General features: G+C 40.4%; 1 protein-coding gene across 1 annotated transcript in view; it reads right to left on the bottom strand.

The window, feature by feature from the left end:
• septin9b (septin 9b) overlaps positions 1-20052 on the bottom strand; it is a 177311-nt gene extending 157259 nt beyond the window's left edge. The window contains exon 1 of the mRNA XM_079841359.1: positions 19812-20052. Coding sequence (XP_079697485.1) covers positions 19812-19836 — 25 coding nt within the window. The 5' untranslated portion in view covers positions 19837-20052. The remainder of the gene's footprint in view (positions 1-19811) is intronic.
• Positions 20053-22866: the final 2814 nt, after the last annotated feature.

The raw sequence follows: 22866 nt of genomic DNA, 5'->3' as shown, positions 1-22866 counted from the left end.
TCGTGCCCTGGATGTGCATCCCACAAATCTCCATCAACTGCAAGATGCTATCCTAACAATATGGGCCAACATTTCTAAAGAATGCTTTCAGCACCTTGTTGAATCAATGCCACGTAGAATTAAGGCAGTTCTGAAGGCGAAAGGGGGTCAAACAGTATTAGGATGGTGTTCCTAATAATCCTTTAGGTGAGTGTGTGTGTATATATATATATATATATATATATATATATATATATATATAGATATATATATATATATATATACACACACACACACACACACACACACACACCAATCAGCCATAACAGCCACTGACAGGTGAAGTGAGTAACTGAATATCTCTTCATCACAGCACCTGTTAGTGGGTGGGATATGTTAGGCAACAAGTGAACATTTTGTCCTTAAAGTTGATGTGTTAAAAGCAGGAAAAATTGGCTGGATGTGGGAAATCAAAAAGGATTTGAGAGAGTTTGACAAGGGCCAAATTGTGATGGCTAGACGACTGGGTCAGAGCATCTCCAAAACTGAAAAGCTTTTGGGGTGTTCCCGGTCTGCAATGGTCAGTACCTATCAAAAGTGGTCCAAGGAAGGAACAGTGGTGAACCGGCGACAGGGTCATGATGCACGTGGGGAGCGAAGGCTGGCCCGTGTGGTCTGATCAAACAGACCAGCAACTGTAGCTCAAATTGCTCAAGAAGTTAATGCTGGTTCTGTCAGAACACACAGTGCATCGCAGTTTGTTGTGTATGGGGCTGCATAGCCGCAGACCAGTCAGGGTGCCCATGCTGACCCCTGTCCACCACCGAAAGCGCCAACACATGAGGATCAGAACTGGACTGCTTACCTGGGAAACACATGGCACCAGGATGCACAATGGGAAGAAGGCAAGCTGGCAGAGGCAGTTTGAGGGGCAAAGTTCTGCTGGAAAACCTTGAGTTCTTCCATCCATGTGGATGTTATTTTGACACGTACCACCTACCTAAGCATTGTTGAAGACTTTGTACACCCTTTCATGGAAACGGTATTCCCTGGTGGCTGTGGCCTCTCTCAGCAGGATAATTTGCCCTGCCACAAAGCAAAAATGGTTCAGGAATGGTTTGAGGAGCACAAAAACGAGTTTGAGGTGTTGACTTGGCCTCCAAAATCCCCAGATCTCAATCCAATTCAGCATCTCTGGGATGTGTTGAACAAACAAGTCCGATCTATAGAGGCCCCACCTCGCAATTTACAGGACTTAAAGGATCTTAGTGCCAGATACCACAGCACACCTTCAGGAGTCTAGTGGAGTCCATGCCTCAACGGGTCAGGGCTGTTTTGTCAGCAAAAGGGGAACCAACACAATATTAGGTCATAATGTTATGCCTGATCGGTGAATATAATCGCCTGTGGAAGGAGTAGGGCCATAAAATGTCTATCCAATCATTGAATTTGGTCCGAATGCAATAGTACGATTTCCTACCTGCCTGTCAACATATGTATTTTCATACCACAGTTCCTCCTGAACCAAAACAACGAGCTTATGCTGCGTTCACACCATAACTAATGTAATTTGGAAGAGATGGAAACCTGTGCCGCTATACTCGGAACAGTTTGTGACTCGAATGTATGCTTTTCAATGGCAGCACTATCAATGCCGAAATGAATCTGCAGCAGCCAGGTGGTACAGGTCAGTGCTCTTTAAGTTGTTTATGTTTATACATATCATGATATATCCCTATGTGAAAAACTGGGCTTATAGAGGCCAGTCATGATCATAATGACGGGACCTGTGTTAAGCGCTGGAGCTTTGATAAAAGGCCCCACGTGCTAACTCAAGAAGCGACTGGCTCACTGAGGCCGTCTCACTTTATATATCACACAGTTAGGATTTGAGCCTGCAGCGCAGGGACCTCCAGGCTGTAGAATCTAGCAAATGTAGACACGAGGACCAGGCGGACGCTCTACAGATATCACCACTGGATACTCCACTGGACCATGCCCAGGAAGAGGCCATGCCTCTGGTGGAATGAGTCTTGACGCCTATTGGGCACTGGAGCCCCATAGAATCATAGGCTAATGCAATAGCATCCACCAATCATCTGGATAGACTTTGCTTGGTGACCGGAAGCCCCTTGGTGTGGCCACCAAAGCTTACAAAAAGCTTCTCAAACTGTCTAAAGTGGGAGGAATGCTCAATGTATGCTCTCAGCGCCCTGACTGGGCAGAGCAGGTGCAACTGTCTCTCATCCTCTGAGGGGTGGAGAGCAGAGAGGGTGACCACCTATGCTTTGAACGGTGTTGAAAGCAATTTGGGTACATAGCCATTACCTTAGAGTCACCTGGACCAAACTCCAGACAGGAAGCACTCACGGAGAGGGCTTGTATGTCGCCAACCTGCTTAACTGATGCCAGTGCTAGTAGCAGGGCAGTTTTTTGCGAAAGTAGCTTTAATTCAGGCGTTGAACATTCCTATTTGTCTCAAAGGGGAGAGAGCTGCATCTATGCACTTTGTGAAAGTGCGGGGGGCCAGAGACCAAATGGCAGGACTTTATACTGGTAGACCTTCCCGTCGAATGTCAATCTCAAGAACGGTCTGTGCGGAGAATAACTTGGATATGAAAGTATGCATTTTCAGATCCACTGAGAAAAACCAATCCATCGGGCGATCTGTCTCAGCGTTAACATTCTGAAGGGCCGTTTGATAAGGACCCTGTTCAGATGTCTGTTACCCCTTTTCCACCAAGGCAGTGCTAGAGCTAATTCAGAGCCAGAGCTAGTCCCAGTTCATAGTTGGTTCGACTGAGGAGCCTTCTAAGAACCGGTTTGCTTTTCCACCTGCTGAGAGCCACAACAGAGCCATGTTACGTCACTGTGTACGTCTCATCTCTCTCAGCAACGCTAGCGAGGCAGCGGCAATGTTGCCAAGTATGTGGTTTTGCCGCGGGCTGTTTTTTCATGTCCGCAGGATGAAGCGACCCCAATTATGTGATATTTAGCCCCATGTTGCGAATTTTAGTAGGCAACCATGCCAAAAAAAACATATTTTACCCCCAAATGTGATTTTTACTGGGGAATCCCCCCCTGGAACGCGATTGGGCTTGTTTTGAGTAGCAATTGGGCGGATTTGTTGTGAAAACCTGGCAACCCTGGGCAGCGGGAAACACACAAACACACCAGGCTTGTTCGAGATGCATCGTCACTGCGCAGACCGATCCACGTATGATATAAAAAAAACGCATGAGTGAATCAAAAGCATAAGGAGTCATATGCTCTCGCTGGACTCTGTTATCATACGGCGATCGGTCTCTGCACAGCACCGCTGCGAACAAGCCTTCCATCAACAATGCAAGCGTTGCGTTACTATTCATTCACATGGCTTTACGATCCTACATCGGCATCAAAACACAACGCAAACACAGCGAATCCAACGCATTCATGTAGTTCGCCGTAATTTGTATAGACGGAGATTACAAACGAAGAGCAGCTGTTAGCTCCATTAGCTGCTATTTCAAACATGGCGGATCTCAAGTTTGTGTTCGTCTTGTTGACCCCGCCCCCAGCGTCTGACGTAATCGGTTCTTACTTCTAACCCTGTTCTAGCCCAGCAATGTTTTGGTGCTATTTTAGAACCACTTTTCCTGGCTCGGAGCTGGGGCTTTGTGTGTGGAAACACAAAGAACCGATTTGAAACTAGGCTCTGGCTCCGATCTAGCTCTGGCTCTGCTTTGGTGGAAAAGGGGTATGAGGTCTAGAATGGGCTTGAGCCTGCCATCTTTTTTGGGAACAAGGAAGTAGCTCTGGGCTGGAGGCACCACCTCTATAGCCCCTTTTTCCAATAGGCTTGTCACTTCGGCTTTGAGTACATAAGACAAGCTGATCTCTACTGAAGTGTGTATTATGCCCACGCAGCAGGCTGGTTTGCGAGAGAATTGAAGCGAGTAACCTCATTCTATTGTATTTATAACCCATTGTGACACACCAGGAATGGCCTTCCAAGCCTCAGCCCGGTTGGACAGGGGTTTTATAGTGTCGAGTGGCGGCTAGCTGAGCTTGAGCAGGGCGCCGACCCTTTTGTGGTGTGGAAGAGTAATAATGCTCTTTTGTTGAGTATTTATGTTTTTTATGGGGTTCGCTATAATAGCAGTCGAGTGCAAGGGAGCGCGCATTCGAGCGGGCTCACTGCTTACACTAGCAGCACATAAAAAAAAAAATTCTCCCCAGCGGGAACTGGAACGGTAGCCTGGCTCCGCCCTCCTACGTACTTCCGCTCAATTTTCATTTACCTTCAGTACTACGTCTGGGACTACTGTATATGCTTAGGTTTTCGGCCGAAAATTTTTTTACCGGTCCAATCAGCGAACAGAGGGAGTGGCTGAGAGCGATAATGTTGATGTCGTGCGCTAGTTTGAGTTGTAGTTCAGTAATGGCGGTGGTGAAAGAAGTCCGTGAGGGGGCACCGCTTTTACTTTCATTTTGTGTTTATTATTTGATTAAAAGTTGTTAAACGTTCGCCGGTTCCCGCCTCCTTCTTCCCTGAACAAACAAACTCCCGTTACACGGAGCAAGAACAATCACAGCTGAGTTTTGTTGGTGGCCATGATGTTGTGGTCCGGGAAAAGTATTTTTCAGCTCGCTCCGTTAGTGGTGAAGGAGTTGCTGAAGCCGTCCGTCTCCCACCACCCGCGAGAAAAACCCAGGCTGAATTACCGACTGCTTTTGACAAACACCAAGGTCGTGTGGTAATGTAATTGCTCTCCGAATCCACATCTCTGAGTTTCCAAGAATATAGCACTTCAAAATTCACTGTTTATATCCTTTACAGACCCCTGCAGAGCACCGTACGGTTGCATGCGCTGTAATTTGCATTTCTAGACTTGTATTTATTTAAATGCTGGCAATTGTTTACAAGAGCAAAATATTTCATCACCGCTCAAAAAATAAAAGAAGAAAAGCACGTAAACATTTGAATTGGGCTGTTATTTACGGCACCATTTAGTCTTATCATACTAAGCATATGACATTTTATTTACAGCATATACAATCATGTTATGATTGCACGAGATATGCACCACGAGAGCGGCGTGTTCCGAAACTCTAAAAACTCTCCTCTCCACCGTGAATAAATCACAATCCGAATGCATAAGGTTTTATCACTGACACTGAGGTGGTGTGTGAGAATCAAAGGCAAACGGCGCGTGACATACGTCACGACCAAACGTTAGCGATTGGTTAGGCAGATCCAGAGTGAATCTTGGCAGATCCAATAGTTTTACACTTCAACAGAGTTCCCGCCTTTAAGGAAGTAAACGCTTGTCAATGGAGAGTGGCCAGACTCTATGTACAAATGAAATGTACGAGAGTCTGGTAAGACCAGGCTACTGGAACGGGCCGTTGGGGAGAAACTTTGAGCACTTCGGAGGGCAGTCCGGCCTTGGCGGGACTTAACCCTCCCCTCTTCCTGATCTGCTGATCAGGACTGCTTCCTCTGTTCAGGGTCCAGCGTTATTTTAGGTCGAGGTCCCTGACGCTTGGGAGCAAAGCGTTTGCTCTGACTAGAGCTGTTCAGGCGGTGGGCGGGACTGGACAGCTGCAGGCGCTGGCTTTTGCTGCTGCGGAGTCAGAGCTTTTGGGCAACTCGAGACAGAGAGCTAGAGCGTTTGGGCAGAAAGTGCATAGCTTGGGATGGCTTTTGTGATGTAGTGAAACGATCTGCGAAGCCATCCTCCGCCAGGCCAAATAGGCCGCTGGGAGAAATCGGAGCATCGAGGAAGACGGTCTTGACGGCTTCTTTGATCTCCATTAAGTTCAGCCACTAGTGGTGTTCCAAAACCACAAGGCTGGCCATTGACCTGTCTATGGCTTGGGAGTTGGCTTTTGTAGCGAGCCCAGTCTAGGCCGAGCTCGCTGACAGCTTTTGTGAGGACGCGGATGAGTTTGGGGTCCACGCTAGCCCTGGAGTCGCTACGTTGCTGAGATGTCGATGGGGCGGGTCATCAACAGAGCCCGACCAATCCTCAACATCTGAAGCGGCCAATGACACAGAGTCATCATGTTGATGCTCTCGTGGGTCGTCATCGGACCCGCTGAACGAGACGAGACCCTCGGTGGGGGGTGCAAGTCCGAACGTGAGAACATCACGGGAGAGACATCTCTGAGGAAAAAGCGAGTCTCGCGAGCACTGGGCCGACGTGATTTCGCTGGCCTCCGAATATAAATCCGTCTGACTCCACTGTTTTTTCCACCGAGGCTCGGATGGGAAAGGAAACGGGAGAGCGTGAGGGGCGGGGTCGCACTCTGAAAAGAGTGGAACAAGTGTGGCGCGACATTAGAATGTCACTGCTCTTTTTGTGAAGCAAAGCTTAGTAAAAGGATACACCGTGGTGCTCGCTGGAAAGCGCAGGGAAACAGAGCGACAGCTCGAGGGATCGCTGGCGATTGAGCGTGCTGGTATCAGGCTGCTGACTAGGTCGCAGGATGGTCCGGCTTCGCACTGATTGGTTTGCGCAGTTACGCAGCTCTGCCATTGGTCATGCAGTTCTCACTGACCAGCCAATAGCGTGCAAAAGGCCTCAGCACTGTTATGGCTGTGCAGTAGCACTGCGGTATTTTATAAAAAGGCTTCAGTATTTGAGGAAAAAGGAGTTTTCCCCTAGCGTCCATCACATAGTGTTGGCAAAACTTTTTTATGGCTGTACAGATATCCTGTTTGTGTTTGAGTCATTAATATGGTCTGGTTTAAAAATAGCATTAAATAATTGTTAATGCATCAGTATGTTGCATACAGTGCATTAAGATTTTTAAGGCTGTCAGTGACAACAAACACAGTGAAATCCCTGCAGAAAGTATTACTCAAAACAAAATCATGATGACGTATGACCTAAACCTCACACATCTAAGATCAAATGTACCATGGGACTCTGATTAGTGTATGAGCAACACATCAGAATACAAGATCTCCTCTCCATTTCCAAAGGATAAAGAAGGCCTCATATCACTCTACCATACTGATGACTATTCCTTCTGGGTCACTGATGACGCAGATGAAATAAGCCTATAATAATCTGGTTCTAGAAATAATTGGCTTTTTTAGGAAATACAATTTCTTTTGCTCGAACATGCCATTGATATAAATCTTCTTGCAGGGTAAAAGACATGCCTGCAATCTAAATATCAGTGGTTCACTACTGCTAAAACAGTTTATTTTTAAAACATCTTTTACATAATAGTAAAGTTTCAAAATTAACTGAACACCAATTGAATCCTACAAAAGCACACACATCATTTAGGCAAAAGCAGGGTGTATGAGGAAAGACATCAGATAAGAAAGGTATTTTTACAGGCGTTACAGCAGAGATTAAATTAGAGGGTGTGCTTCTTTAAAAAAACACTTGGCAAAATCCCAGCAGTGTGCTACAGATATTTGTCAAAGGACCATAAAAGCAGTTAAAACAGCAGGTAACCAAAAAAAAAAAATGCAGGTGATAATATAATCCCTAGATATAATAGTGTTACATTATAGAGGGGTATTCAAACTAACATCTGAGGACCCTCAGGGGGCTGCAGATTTATTTTATTTATGTATTTTTTCCAACGAAAAGGCATAAAAATAAAATATTAACTTATGTATTTGGTAAAGTGTATAAAGATACATTTTAATTATTAATAATAGATTTTAAATTAATATTTTACTATGATAAAGATAATATTTTATTATTTAAATTTTAAACAATTCAAAATAGAAATTAATCTTAAATCCTGAACCTTAAAATACTATGGCATCTATATAGCTATACAGGTATTATTTAAGTATTTGATGAAGAATGTTTAAGTTCATAAGAAATCTCTCATTTTTGATTTACAAATAATTGTTTTAAATATTGTAGAGAGCACTTCTGAGATGTGAAATTATCAGAAAATCAGGAGGCATGAGCAAAAGTCTTTACTCTCCAGTCTCACTTTTGTCTAGGATAAACAATTGAGACATTAAAATCATCTTGTGTCCGTTTTTTGTTTCTTTTCATTTTACCTTGCAAAACTGTCAACTAAGAGTGAGATAGCTATATAGTGCATTGATTTAAAGTCTGGCTATGATGACAGAACACGTCACTGAAATGAATGGCACAGTAACAGGGATATTTATAAAGTTGCATTCTGAGCGCACACTTCTCTGGCTGTGCTGGATGAGCAGCAGCTGGGGGAAATAGGGAAGGCCCCAAGCTTTTATCAATCCATGGAAGAGACAGAAGAGATCTCTGCCATACCTTTCAGCACTGCCATCAAGCTTGATTCACACATGCTTACAACACAATCTCCTGCAGCCTGTTATCAAAGCACATTCCTCTTGCATGAATGAACATCCTGTAAACACACATGTGCGCACACACACACACACACACACACACACACATACACACAACACACACACGCGCATGCTAATGTTTTTTATTTCTTTTTCAGAAAAGCAGATGGACACAGGCACATGTGCATAAGCATTCATGCATAAAACAGAGATGTAGATAAATCCACAAATAGCATCAGCATCGGTGTAACTAAAATGCACATGCCTTACAGCCCCAAAACACTCTGACCTACAAGCATGACTCAGACATGCACATTTTGTTATATAAGCATGTAGTGTTTAATCACCAGACCAGCCAAGACTGATGGCAGGGCTGCAGGGGAGCAATGCTTATAAAAGCAGAGGAAGTAGTCAGAAAAGAACAAGGTATATGAGAAAAAAGGATAAAGTCATGGCAGAAGCAATAAAGGGATATGATGGAGTGATTTAATGAACAGAAAAGGGCAAGTAAGAGGTCTTTTAAATGCATAAAATGCCAATTGTGGAAAAATACCAAGATTTTCTTGTTGTGTATGCTGCATATTCTAAAAAATCAGGGTTTTTTTTCCTCTGTGTAAACTACAAAACCATGAATTTGTGAAAAAGGTGAAGTCATGTGCTTGGGTATTAATTGTTCAGTCTAGCCGTGTGATGTTTTTTTTTACAAAGGACCCGTGTGAATTGGGATCGTTTTGACACATTGTCGGTTGTATGCGAAAAATGCAAAAGAAAAACAGGACCGGCTTTATATCAGGTGGCCTTAACTTCTACGTGCTAACATTTAAATTAATAATTTGATACAATGCACTCATTTTGTATATACACGTTTTTACATTGTACTTTTAAAATTAAAATTACCTGCATGTAATTACATCTGTAATTAATTTCTGTAGTTACATTTATAATTACTGTTGACACTTCCTTTACACATAACCCTACCCTTAAACCATACCACCACACCTGTCCCTAACATTACCCGTATCTCACCTCAATATCAGCAAAAGTGTTTTGCAATACAATATGAACATAATAAGTACATTGTACTTATTTTTTGATGTAAGTACATCATAGTTAAGGCCACCTAATATAAAGTGGGACCGAAAAACTTTTCAGTTTTAGTACTTCGTTGTCGTGTAAAAGCACCCTATGTTTTGTTTGAGTTGTTGGCCTGTTGGATTTGCACTGTTCCCAGTTCAGTTTCCTTTGTCTATGTCACCTGTTGTCATATGCTGGTCCCAATTTGCCTACTTATACTACGCCATAAAAGTATGTACTCTTTTTGTTAAGAAAAAGTACATACTTTTGAGTGTGTCGCAGAAGATTATGCAAGCTTTGGGACATACTACTTCGCCAACATTAGTAGGGCTATCGCTTAGTTACATGCATCCTGTCACGGTTTAAACTGCCGTCAATAATTTTGTCACAGTTAAAATCATCCACATTCAATTTAATTTAATTTCCTACCATTTCGGAGAGAAATGTAGTAGCACATTGATCTGCCAGTCGTGTTTGTAGTTTTTTTTTTAAACACTTTTTATCTGTGTTTGTAGTTCTAATTGAATCCTCGTCCAACTCGAAATGGGTTGTGGGCAATATCAGCCGTTAGAGTGTGCACGGATTCTAACCGGAAATAGTAGACCATTTGGGTATCTTTGGAATACTCTTTTCAACTACTACGATTTAGGATGTACCAATTCTATTTTCGAATACTATTTGGGACGGATAGTATGCGAATTTTGATGCATCAATAGTGTTTGGTTTTCCCTCATGTGTTCCACCTGTCTTGTTAATTACCTTGTTTAGTCCCTTGTGTTTCTTGGTGTATATATAGCCCTGTTTTTGGTTCAGACTTTGACTGATCTCGTCTCTACTGTGGCTTTTTTGTTTCCTGTTTTTTTCGATCTAGATTTCCTAAAGAAATGTAATTTTGATTAAAAGTTAATGCTTGCAAAAAGATCCATCACTTCTATTTAAATGTTTTGCTACCCATTGCTGTCAGTGACTACATGTCAAATTATTCAATAAACCAAACCCCAATACCTAACAGTCAACTACTCTAAGGCCCAATCCCATTTCTACCCCTTAGCCCCTACCCCTTCGTTTTGCACATTCACGTGAAGGGGTAGGGGAGTCTCGATTCTCTTTTGGCTGAAGTATTAGGGGTAAGGGGGAGGGCCACATAGCCCTTCAAATGAAGATTTTTCAGGACCACACTACGAATGAAGGGGTATGATAAATTTCCCTGCATACAACGACTACCGTGCTGCTACAGTTTTTTACAGTTAAAAAAAATATCTGGTCATCCTTCATAACGCAGTCGATATTTATATCACATATCATTTGTAAACTCTTGCGTCTCCAAGGCAACAACTGACTCGTTTGTATTACATTGCAAAGAGCTCCGTTACCGCAGCACCATAGTAGAAAACGAAACCATATCCGTACAGGCCAGCTCGGATCAGCATGGAATAGAACGGCATGGGCGTCAGTTTGGTTTGAAATGTGCTGGGGACAGAGACGCATTCAGAAGTGCATTTTCAGAAGTGCTGGGTACATTTTTTTTTCTCTTTCGCGCAGGTCATGTTTTGAAAGACTATGTCCTGCAGCTTACTAATGTAAATAAATAAAAATGTCAGATGAGAGACATATTGCGGGTCTTATAGCCTATCTTACTCATGCGACGAAAGCGCCCCGCGAATTCTTTAATATTTTTCATTTTTGCAATTTTTTTTACCACTTCATTATCAGAGTCCCACTGGAGCCCGTGTTTTTTTTATCCTCCCTATTACACATTAGTTACAGCCATTAAAATAGTTCAGTTTTGTTTTTAATGTCAAAGTAGATATATTTCGTTTTGTTTCTTTATTAAGTTAATTTAGAAAAATGTTTAAAGCATTTAATGTTTGTTAAACTAAAGTTTTTGCTTTTTAAAGTGACGACCAAGCGGCCAGCGGCCGACATTGAGTTAACCCAACACTTTAGCCTCTGAAATCAACACTTGACTTGTCTTGCTTATTAAATCCATAAAAAACACTTAAAGCATCGTTTAAACGTTTAGCCTATTATCACCACCATCACAGTAAAAAGGCATTTTTGACAAGATGAGGCAGGCAGATCGCAACGGCGCGCGCAAACAAAACGGGCTACACAATCTAAACAAATAATTAAAAATAAAAAACATGCAGGTTGTCTTACCTTAGGCTACACCTCTCCGCGAAATGAATATATATCCGATCTTCAATTCCCGTGCTATATGCACATTTAACGGAGTTCATGTCAACGAAATCAACCGATATGAGTATTTTATTCATCAGCTCTTTTCAACATCAAAGACCGCATTATGAGAACGAGCGACCTAAACACTGGTAAGAGCATTTAGTCTCATTAATTTTAATGAAGATGATTGTGCTTTTGAGCATCTAAAACTTAGCTTATTTTCAGTTTCACTTGTGGCAGTTTGCGTGTTGGCTTGCTTTACTCATTTGCGGCGATGTGTGTTGCATAGCGCCGTCCTATAGCCTAAAAAATCCCGAAGCCCGGCCCGCGTCTGAGGTAGGCTATGACTGGAAAATTGGCCCGAAGCCTATAGATAATTATGATATTTGTGGCTGCACAGGGGTCCGTCATTACGCTAAATCATGAGCGGTCCATGGCACCTGCTACCCATGGCTGTTAAGAACTGTACATCAATCCATTACAACAATTTCGTGTTATGGGCACTGCCACTGATACAGGCAGCGGAAGAGTCTATTTTACGGAGCTTGCTTCTGCTTTTCAAACGTTTTTACAACAAAAGATGTCGTTAAAACGACATAAGATCTCGTTATTATGAGAAAAGATGTAGTTAAAACGACATAAGATATCGTTATTACGACACAATTGAGTGGAAAAAATAATGTGTGTGTCAGCAATGCTTCACCGCGAAATTGAACTCAAGGTTTAAAAAAAAAAAAAAAAAAGTGGTGGGTACAAAAGGACTCATGATGAAATCTGGTGGGTACGCGTCCCCCCCGTCCCCCCCGAAATCGACGCCTATGTAGAACGGTTAATAAACAAAGAGAACAGTTTGGCCCGATGAAAAGGTGGCTTCACCAGTCTTTTATGTTCTGTATCGTCTTAGGAAACTTGATAAGTTCTTTTTGAACTGAAAACGAGCACCGTTTTATTAAGTCCAAATACAGCGCAAAACAACGTTGGGAGTGAGTAAATAATTCTTGCGCCTGATTTCTGTTAGATATGGCCTACGCACTTCACTGCTGTTCATACTGGTTAAATTTTACAGGACACTAATAAAAGAAACAGGGTATGATGACGTATGATGACGTTTAATGGTGTAGTAGTGGTGTCCCATTTCTTAGGGGAATATTTTCACCCCTACGCCTTGCCACTCAAGGGGCAAGGGGAAAGGGTAGGCATAGGGGTAGGGGTAGGCGAAGGGGTATAAAAAGGAATTTGGGATTTGGCCTAACCAACCACAAGACCAATCTACATAAGACTTCAAAGCTCGGACAGGGCAGAGCAAATTAATTTTTTCAGTTTTTTCTGAGGCAAAAGGAGGAGGGTGGAATGAGGGAAGGGTAATAATCTGAGAGCGAAATGATGTAGACAAAACTTTTGGCACATATCCTGGCCTAGGTCTCAAAGTTACCTTAACCAGACCAGGGGCGAAGTCTATACATGCCTCGCTAAAGGAGAGAGCTTATAAATCCCCACCTCGCTTCAAAAAAGTTAATGCCAACAAAAGAGCAGCCTTCAGAGTCAGAATCTGCTCTGGAGCTGACTCCAGGGGCTCAAAAGAAGCCTCCGTTAAGCCCTCCAGGACAACTGACAGGTCTCAAGAGGGAATTCCAGAGGAGCATACTGGCTTCAGGTGCCTAACCCCACACATAAACGCAGAGACCAACCTTTGTTTGCCATGGGGAACTTCATCTGACTCCCTACAAGTGGCAATGACGACGACATAAACTCTCAGAGTAGGTGTCTCCGATTACACGAGCAGCAGACAACCAACAAATCGGAGGTGAGGGGAGACAGCTTAGCACGCCTCCTTTCTCCCGCACCGAAGGGGGGTGAGGCCAAACAAGCTCTGAACATCAAAATGCGCTGGGTGGCGAATATGAGAGGGTTGGATAAGGAGAGCGAGTGAGAGGTGATTTACATTTCATCAGGATCAAGCAGTACGCAGTTGAAGCCTCGCTTGGATCCGCGACCTCGCCCTTTCTCTCCCTCCCTCTCTCTCCTGAGCATGTGCGTGGTATTCTGCCAGTTGAATTCTCTGGAAGATAGATGGTTCAATCAGACTGAAAAGCCTTGATTTAAACATCAATCCGATTGTGCTTGATCCAGACGAAATGTAAATCTTAAGCAGTCTGTTTAACAGGAAAAATTTATCAATCTAAACCTTTAAATCAGACTATTTTCTCTAGTCTAATTCAATAATAAAATGTGCAGTGCCGTGATGTGATGTGTTATGCTTAAACGTGTCTTACAAACTGGTCAGTAGAAAAGACTGGATGCTTGCTACATATTTGCACACAAAAAAAGCTACTCTAACATATTTATTTAGATGTCATCAAGGCAAAAACTGCAATTATGCTACTGCCTTTTTTTTGTTGAACATGCCGACTTTGCATGCACTGAAGTTTTGTTCTTAATGGATGTAATGCTTCAATAAGTTAACATTAGTTACTTGACATTAGGTATATAAATTAATGATTAGTACAGATTAATAAATGATGTGACAATTGTTATTCTTGGTTAGTTCATGATACCAAATGCATCAATACATCACCCAGTTGAACCTCATTCAATCAAGCTGAATAGATTTCCCAAGTCATTTCTATTTACTTACATCCAAACAAACAGGTACACTGAATTCAGACCATCAGGAATTGCAGTTTTAGTCAATATTGTGCAGTTTGGGAAATCTGTCAAATTGCTAATGTCTAAATCTACAGCAGCAGACTGAGACAAACTCCTCTCATGTGGAGTTTGGCCACAGACTCCACAGACTTGGCCACACTTTTTGGCAGAGCACACAACTCTAAATATGAAAGCAGTAAGCATGACCTTGAGAGTTACGTAACTATTAATTAGAATGACAATCCAAGCAAATCTACAGTCTTTAAGCATTAGGTCTTTGCATTTTACTAGCAGTTCTGAGCTGAAGGTTTAGGCTTAAAGGTACTATAATTACATATTTTTAATTTATGTTTTATGTTTAAAGAAGTTAATAGTATTTTTGATAAATATGTTTTAAACCAAGTACATTCACAAGAGATGTAGACACACACACTCACATGATGGGGACTAGCATTTGGAGCTCACATGACCAGCTAAATACTTCTCACTTTATCTCATTAACCCATGTTATTAATTTATTATCACCAAATAAATCAGTAATGGCTAATGATTTGGCCACATATGGCTGATAACTGAAAACTAAGGTCATCTTTACATGTAACTTTTAAGTGTGTTTGTGCAAATAATAATGTAAATGTAAAGCTTTGTAGAAAACATCAAACTAATAAGCCATTTTGCTTGGAGCCCCGATACATTTCTGACCCGTACTTTGCCTTAAAATGTTCTTTACATTGGTTTTAATTAAAAGAACATGCAACACTTGTGATTATCTGTGAAATAAAGGCTCCATCAGCCAACAGGGCTATGGAAACAGCCTCAGGAACAGTCCCCTAACAAGCATCTGGAATTTGTGGTTTTGGCTAGATGTTCATGCCTAATGACTTACCATAAGCAAAAAACAATAACAACAAGACCTGTTTTTCTCCATCTGTTCAAAAGCTCTTTCAGTCGTGACATCATGCATTAGCTGCATGTTTCAAGAGCTATTTATAGCCGTATGGGCCAGCAACATATGATGTCATAACAAGAGAGTGAATAAAGTTATTCTTTATTCTTTAAAAAATAAATTCAACATAAGTTAAAAGAAATATGTTATTCATAAATAAAGAATTTTTTGCATAAAGTCTAGACTGCATAACTGTAGCAAAAATGACATTCCAGGAAAACTAGTTCATAGCAATGGAAAAGGACTGCAGGGAGCTAATAAGTCATGAATCACTTCCTGTTACAATGTAAATTCCACTCTTGCAAAGGAGTAAGTGAAGTGTCTCAGTAGATGTGATGATGAGGGAAGCAACTGCTTGATTAAACATACAGGGAGTGCAGAATTATTAGGCACGTTGATTTTCTGATCATATTTTTTTTCCAGGCACATTTGACCAATTCCAAACCACAGTAATCCTAATAACTACTATTGATTTAGTATTTAATAATGTATAAGTGATATATAATTGTTCATGAAGGCTGGAAATGAAAATCGCCTTATATTCAGGTGTGCAGAATTATTAGGCATGTTTTCTTTTACAGATAAATTGAGCCAAAAAAGAGATTTAACTCAGACTGAAAAGTCAAAAAGTATTAAATGCCCATGAGAAGGATGCAATACTAATGCAATACTAGACATTGCAGTTAAGGCATGACCATTGGACAGTGAAATGCTCGTTGGGTCAGCAGGATCTGACAAAAACAGGTGGTGAAGAAAAGACACCTGTTAACTGCAAAAGAATTAAGAATTAAGGTGAAGAATTAAGGGTGAAACCATCAGGAACCCTTTAGTCTCCAGCGCCACCATTTTCCAAAGCTGCAACCTACCTGGAGTCTCCAGAAGTGCAAGGTGTCAGGATCTCAGAGACTTCAGTTAGGTAAAGAATCCTAAAAAATGACCCCCACTAAATAAGAATCATAAGCTGAAGTGTTGTAAAATACATGAAGAAGGTTTTTTTATAGGCTTTATAGGTTTTATAGGTTGAGAATGACTCTTGAAGGACCAGCACCACATCCTCTAGTACCACTGTTTGAAGAATTCATCTTCCAGAATCTGGCAGTACATTTTGGGAGTTCATTTTAGTCCATCCTGAAGTCCGTTTTGCAGAGATGGACTAAAAATGAACTCCCAAAACGTACTGCCAGATTCTGGAAGATGAATTCTTCAAACAGTGGTACTAGAGGATGTGGTGCTGGTCCTTCAAGAGTCACTATCAACCTATCTGTCCATAAAGCCTATAAAAAAACCTTCTTCATGTATTTTACAACACTTCAGCTTGTGATTCTTATCTAGTGGGGGTCATTTTTTAGGATTCTTTACCTAACTGAAGTCTCTGAGATCCTGACACCTTGCACTTCTGGAGACTCCAGGTAGGTTGCAGCTTTGGAAAATGGTGGCGCTGGAGACTAAAGGGTTCCTGATGGTTTCACCCTTAATTCTTCACCTTAATTCTTAATTCTTTTGCAGTTAACAGGTGTCTTTTCTTCACCACCTGTTTTTGTCAGACCCTGCTGACCCAACGAGCATTTCACTGTCCAATGGTCATGCCTGAACTGCAATGTCTAGTATTGCATTAGTATTGCATCCTTCTAATGGGCATTTAATACTTTTTGACTTTTCAGTCTGAGTTAAATCTCTTTTTTGGCTCAATTTATCTGTAAAAGAAAACATGCCTAATAATTCTGCACACCTGAATATAAGGTGATTTTCATTTCCAGCCTTCAGGAACAATTATATATCACTTATACATTATTAAATACTAAATCAATAGTAGTTATTAGGATTACTGTGGTTTGGAATTGGTCAAATGTGCCTGGAAAAAAAATATGATCAGAAAATCAACGTGCCTAATAATTCTGCACTCCCTACAGTCTGCATGTGTAGGAGATTTTTAATCTTTGAGAAATATTAAGGATTCCAATACACACTTAAAGGGATAGTTCACCCTAAAATTAAAATGACCCCATCATTTACTCACCCTCAAGTCATCCTAGGTGTATATGACATTCTTCTTTTAGACGAATACAATCGGAGTTATATTAAAAAAAAAAAAAAATGGGTAACACTTTATTTTGATAGTACACTTTAGACATTCTACTGACTATAAGTAACTTTGCAACTACATGTCAACTAACTGTCATTAGAGTATTTGTAGACTGTCTGCTTAATGTTTACTAAAACTTTATTTTGTTGGTCCCCCAACAGACATTCTACTCACTATAAGTAACTTTGCAACTACAATTCAACTTATTCTACTAACACGAACCCTAACACCTAACCATAACCTACCAGTCTACTGACAGTCAACTAATACTCTAATGACAGTTAGTTGACATGTAGTTGCAAAGTTACTTATAGTTAGTAGAATGTTTAAAGTGGACTATCAAAATAAAGTGTAACCAAAAAATGTCCTGGCTAATCCAAGCATTATAATGGCAGCCCAAAATTTGAAGCCCAAAAAAAGTGCATTCATCCATTACCAAAGTACTCAACACGGCACTGGGGTTTAATAAAGGTCTTCTGAAGTGAATCCATGTTGGTGTAAGAAAAATATCCATATTTAACACATTATAAAGTAAAATATCTGGTTCCACCAGACCGCCGCCTTCTGTATTCAATTTACAAAAAAAGTGTAACTGGCGCGACGATGACGTCAGGCGTAGCATAAGTATTTTGATCTGCGAGAGGCACTACACTTTCTTTGTAAGTAGAATACGGAAGGCTGTCTGATATTTTATTTTATAACGTTTTAAGTATGGATATTTTTCTTACACAAACGTATCGCTTCACATCAGAAGGCCTTTATTAACCCCCGGAGCTGTGTGGAGCACTTTTATAATGGATGGATGCACTTTTTTGGGGCTTCAAATTTTGGGCTGCCATTCACAGCCATTATAATGCTTGGAAGAGCCAGGATATTTTTTTATATAACTCTGATTGTATTCGTCTGAAAGAAGAATGTCATATACACCTAGGATGGCTTGAAGGTAAATCATGGGGTAATTTTCAATTTTGGGTGAACTATCCCTTTAACATCAACAACATCCCCATTCTTCTGTTGACAGAAGAGCACCTGACATGTGACACCCATGTATCTAGACCAGTGGTTCTCAAACTTTTTATACCAAGTACCACCTCAGAAAATATTTGGCCTTCCAAGTACCACTATAATGACCAACATTAAAATACAGTAGCATGGTAGGCCTAACTATTCAGCTACATCTCTGCACAGTTAAAAAAAGAGGCAGTTTATTCCTAATATTTATTGTTGTCAACCACTTTATAATTTTAAATACACAGTTTGTACATTAACACTGCACTGTGCTTACATGCAGGTAAATGAAATAATTAAATAATGATTCAATTAAAATGTGTTGTACCTAAAAGTTAAATTAAAACTGTACTGTACTTAAATGTAAAAATGTTTTATTGTGTTTTAACATTATTTAGTGATCCCTCTACGTACCACTAGAGGCAGCCTGCGTACCACTAGTGGTACTGGTACCACACTTTGAGAACCACTGCTCTAGACTATTCTTTTATTATCAAAATCCATTGCACTTATAATGTAAACCATCAAATTACTCTTCTGATTATATGCTCATGAATATTTTCTAAGGGAGAACTTAACTTGTCTAGCCGCTTTAGACATTAGGAAATAATTATGTTAACATCTCCACACTGTTAGAAAACGGAGAAGCTACTGCTAATTATCTGCCAAGACATAATTCCTTACATTTTTCCCTTTAAACACAATGCAATGTTTAATTTAAAATATGAGTAAAATTTAATCCGAAATTTGAACACTGAAAATTCCTTCATTTTAACAGTACACCAAGCCAGTGAGGTTTTGGTCACATATCACCTCTATTTTAAAGCTTTAAAGATTAGTAAAATGTGATTTGCATATATTCTAGCACAATATGTTTAGCTTAAGCATAATTATAGCTTAACCTTTAGATGATTTCATGACCTGAATTCAGTTCTTTCTATAAAAGTTGCCTGAGTATGATTTTTGTTCCAGAAACAACCATTACTATCTAGACCACTGATTCTCCTTCTGGCAAATTTAACAATATAAAAGATGTACTCAGGACTGAGTGACTTAATGTCTAAATATTAGATGGCCCCTAGAATAGCTCAAGCATTTTGGTCCATTTGTGTGTTTAACAATAACTGCCATTGGCATGGCTTCAAATACTGGACTAGAATATCCAGCTGCTTTCATAAAATAAAAATAAAAATATTTGTACAATTGTCACTTCAACATTCAGCGAAGAAAATATTTAGACCTATGTACCCTAAAAATGCTTGTGATGGCAAATTGAGTATGAGTTGTATGAGATACTGTAAAAGTTAATTGGGGCTGCTGAATATATTCCATTTTCATTGAGCATCAATATTTCTGGTTCAACATGTGACCGGATTGATGCGGCTCTATTTTCACATTCGATTTTAAGTGTCTCCTGCATTTAGGAATAGAGGTCAGCTGGCCTCATGCTTGAGTATATTAATAGATCTCTTAGACTGGAAGAAAGCCCCAAGATACGTGAGCAGGAAGAAGAAACAGAGATAATGTAGCAATTAGCTACTTTTAAAAGCACATAGGATAGCTACTGTACGCATAATGAAAGATGAAAATCTTACCTTGATGCGAAGTTGTTTTCTTCATCTTCAATAAATAACAACTTTAATGACACTATTGTTTCATAGATTTAACACTAAGTTTTATTCAATCTAATTTAGAATTTTTATTTTTAATTGTATTTATTTATTTTTGTTGGCAAATACACGACGAGAGAGTGCCTTGGCGTCCCTTTATACGTTCACGTGCAATCCGCGCGCTGCTCTTGTTGTCTGTAGCGCCAGCATGCATATTCCACTTGTCAAAGAGAGCGTGGCGTGATAAAACTAGGGCGCGCGCATAGGTTCACATCTGCCAAGAGCGCGCTTTATACACAGCCTACTGCAAGAGGGATTTTGATGGCTCGCTAGCAATTTCCTTATTTCCATTTTTAAAGGCTATTTGTCAATTAAGTAAATTCACTTCAAGAACAAAAGTAAATAAAAGTAGGTAATGCTTTGTAGCATTGGAGTACCTATGTCCATAGACCGCGGAACATACCAATAGAGGGAGGGGTGGGTGGTGGATGGGGTATATTTTAAACTAGGATGTATATTTTATATCCTAGTCTGTAAGATTGTACATATAATATTAGAAACGATGCTAATAGTATAAGTTAGATGCCAGATATATTATATATTATTCTAAGCTTATGATTAGGTTGAAATTCCTCCTTAAAGGATTAGTTCAATTCAAAATGAAAATTTCCTGATATTTTACTCACCCCCATCGATGTTCATGTCTTTCTTTCCTCAATCGAATGGCTTCAGAGGGCTCTACATGATCCCAGACGAGGAATAGGGTATCTATTATCTAACAAAACCATTGGTCATTTTAAAAAAAAAATGTAAATATAGGCTATATACTTTTTAACCTAAATTGCTCATCTACAGATTACGTAATCACGTCAGAAAGGTCATGCTAGATGTAGGCAGAAGTAGGCCTACTGCCCCAAGCGAACGTGTGAAGACTAATACAAATGCCCTTAACCAAAAAAAAACTCCATCTCCAACTTCAAAATCGTCCGACATCGTTGTTTTACCTTTTTTTTCTTTTGCTAAAGGGCGTTTTGTATTAGTCTTTGCACGTGCGCTTCGTAAACACGGGGGTGGTACTGCCTACGTCTCGAGACGCGTGACCTTTCCGACGTGATTACGTAATCCGTGGCATGCTGCAGAGCAGCACAAGATAAGCAATTTAGGTTAAAAAGTATATACATTAAAACATTTTTTAGAAAATGACAGATGTCTTCACTAGATAAGACCGTATTCCTCGTCTGGGATCATGCAGAGCTCTCTGAATCCCTTCAAAGCCCTTTGAAACTGCATTGATTTGGACCTTCAACCCGTTGGTTGCCATCATGTGAGCAGAGTGGAGTGGAGTGGAGTGGGAGCGGAGCGAGGAGTGGAGCAGCGTGATTTTGAATGGAGTGAGAAGCGGATCTTTTAGAATAATATAACTTATAAAATATAACTGCATTTTTAGCCAGAACTCACACGTTAAACACATTTAACTAGCTTGATACAGATGGATCACTCAAATCAGAAAGAATGTAAAGGTTATGATGACGACGATGGACATGATACATAGAGTTCAAGGAATTCTTTTGTACCTTCTACATCCTGAATATGATCAGGTGAAAGCACATTTTAAACAGGTAGCACTTATTCACACACACAATCGTTCTCTCTAATGCATTCAAACAAAATTGTAATCTTAAGCCGCGTTTCCACCGCAGGAACTTCCCCCGGAACCAGGAACTTTGGGGTGGAACTCGGGCTGAATCCGAAATCGCCCCCTATACCCTCATTCACTATTCCCTACATTAGTCCACTGATATAGTCCACTTGAGGGAGGGAATGAAAATGAGTGAGTGAATTCGGACACTGAGTGAGCCGGAAGGGCTGCCGCTTTTGCAGTTTCTGCTTGCAGTTTATTTGAAACGTAGCAAACCGGCACTCCAGTAATAATGAAAAGATTTATCTTGAACTCTGCCGTGGAAACGTGCATGTATAAACCTTAAACAAACAATTTAATAATCAATTTAAAATGAATGTATACCTGTATGCATTGGAAGATGGATGGATGATGGATTCAGCTGCGAGCGCCATCTCCTGGCAGAAATCTCCCCCTATACACTTAAACAGGGCACTATTTGAGGGAACAGCCATTTGTAGTGGTGTCCGAAACCATAGTGGACGTTACTGAGTGCATTCATTCAATCCCAGAATGCACCGCTATAACGAGTTTACAGCCAATGTACGCTCAATGGCTAGAGAATACCCATAATGCACTGTGAGAGTCGCGTCGCGCGTTGAATGAATTCCCGCGTCTCGCCAGGAGATGGCATCTACAGCGGAATCCTATAGGTGTAAGTTTCTTTATAATTAATTATTTAATTGTTGATTTCAGGTTTGAATACGTTAGTTTCCATGACATAATTCAAAATACATCGTTTTGTTTATACTGGAACTTGCCAGTTTTTTTAAAAAGTGTCAAATAATTACCACAGGGTCCGACCAAGATGTGGAACGGCTAATCCGATTAAGGACGAAGAAGAATCATTTGTTCTCCGGCAAAAGAAACTCCGCTCAACGTGGATGGGAGTAAGTCTGTTGTCAGTACAAGTATGTTAGGCAGTGAAATCAATTTATAAAATAATGACAAACAGTGATAATTATTTGGTAGTCTAATCGTATTGTTTTATTGTTTCTCTCTTGTCATTCATCAAAATAGAAGCTCAATAAATATAGATGACACAGAATAAAGAACAACGTTGCATACAGTCATGCTAAATAATAGTTTAGTGTTCTTTTATTGTATGTGTGTAATAGAAATTATTTAATTTGAGTTAATTTTCATTATGTTACACCTATGTCTGTAGGACAACTTTAAAATGATTTTGGTATCATATTTATTTTCTATTTTCACTGAGTCTTGAAATGAATGCATGTTAAATTAACCTTCATTCTTTGAGGGCTGAATTTGTGAACTGTTTGTGTTTCAGAGCTGTCCTTAAAGAGATGGGTCTCGATGGCAAACTCAGCCCAGCGAAGGCTGCAAAAAAATGGGAAAACC

The sequence above is a fragment of the Gobio gobio genome (genome assembly GCF_949357685.1).
Source record: "Gobio gobio genome assembly, chromosome: 17".
NCBI lineage: Eukaryota > Metazoa > Chordata > Actinopteri > Cypriniformes > Gobionidae > Gobio > Gobio gobio.
The sequence above is the reverse complement of the archived record's forward strand: the minus strand, read 5'-3'. Positions and strand labels throughout refer to the sequence as shown.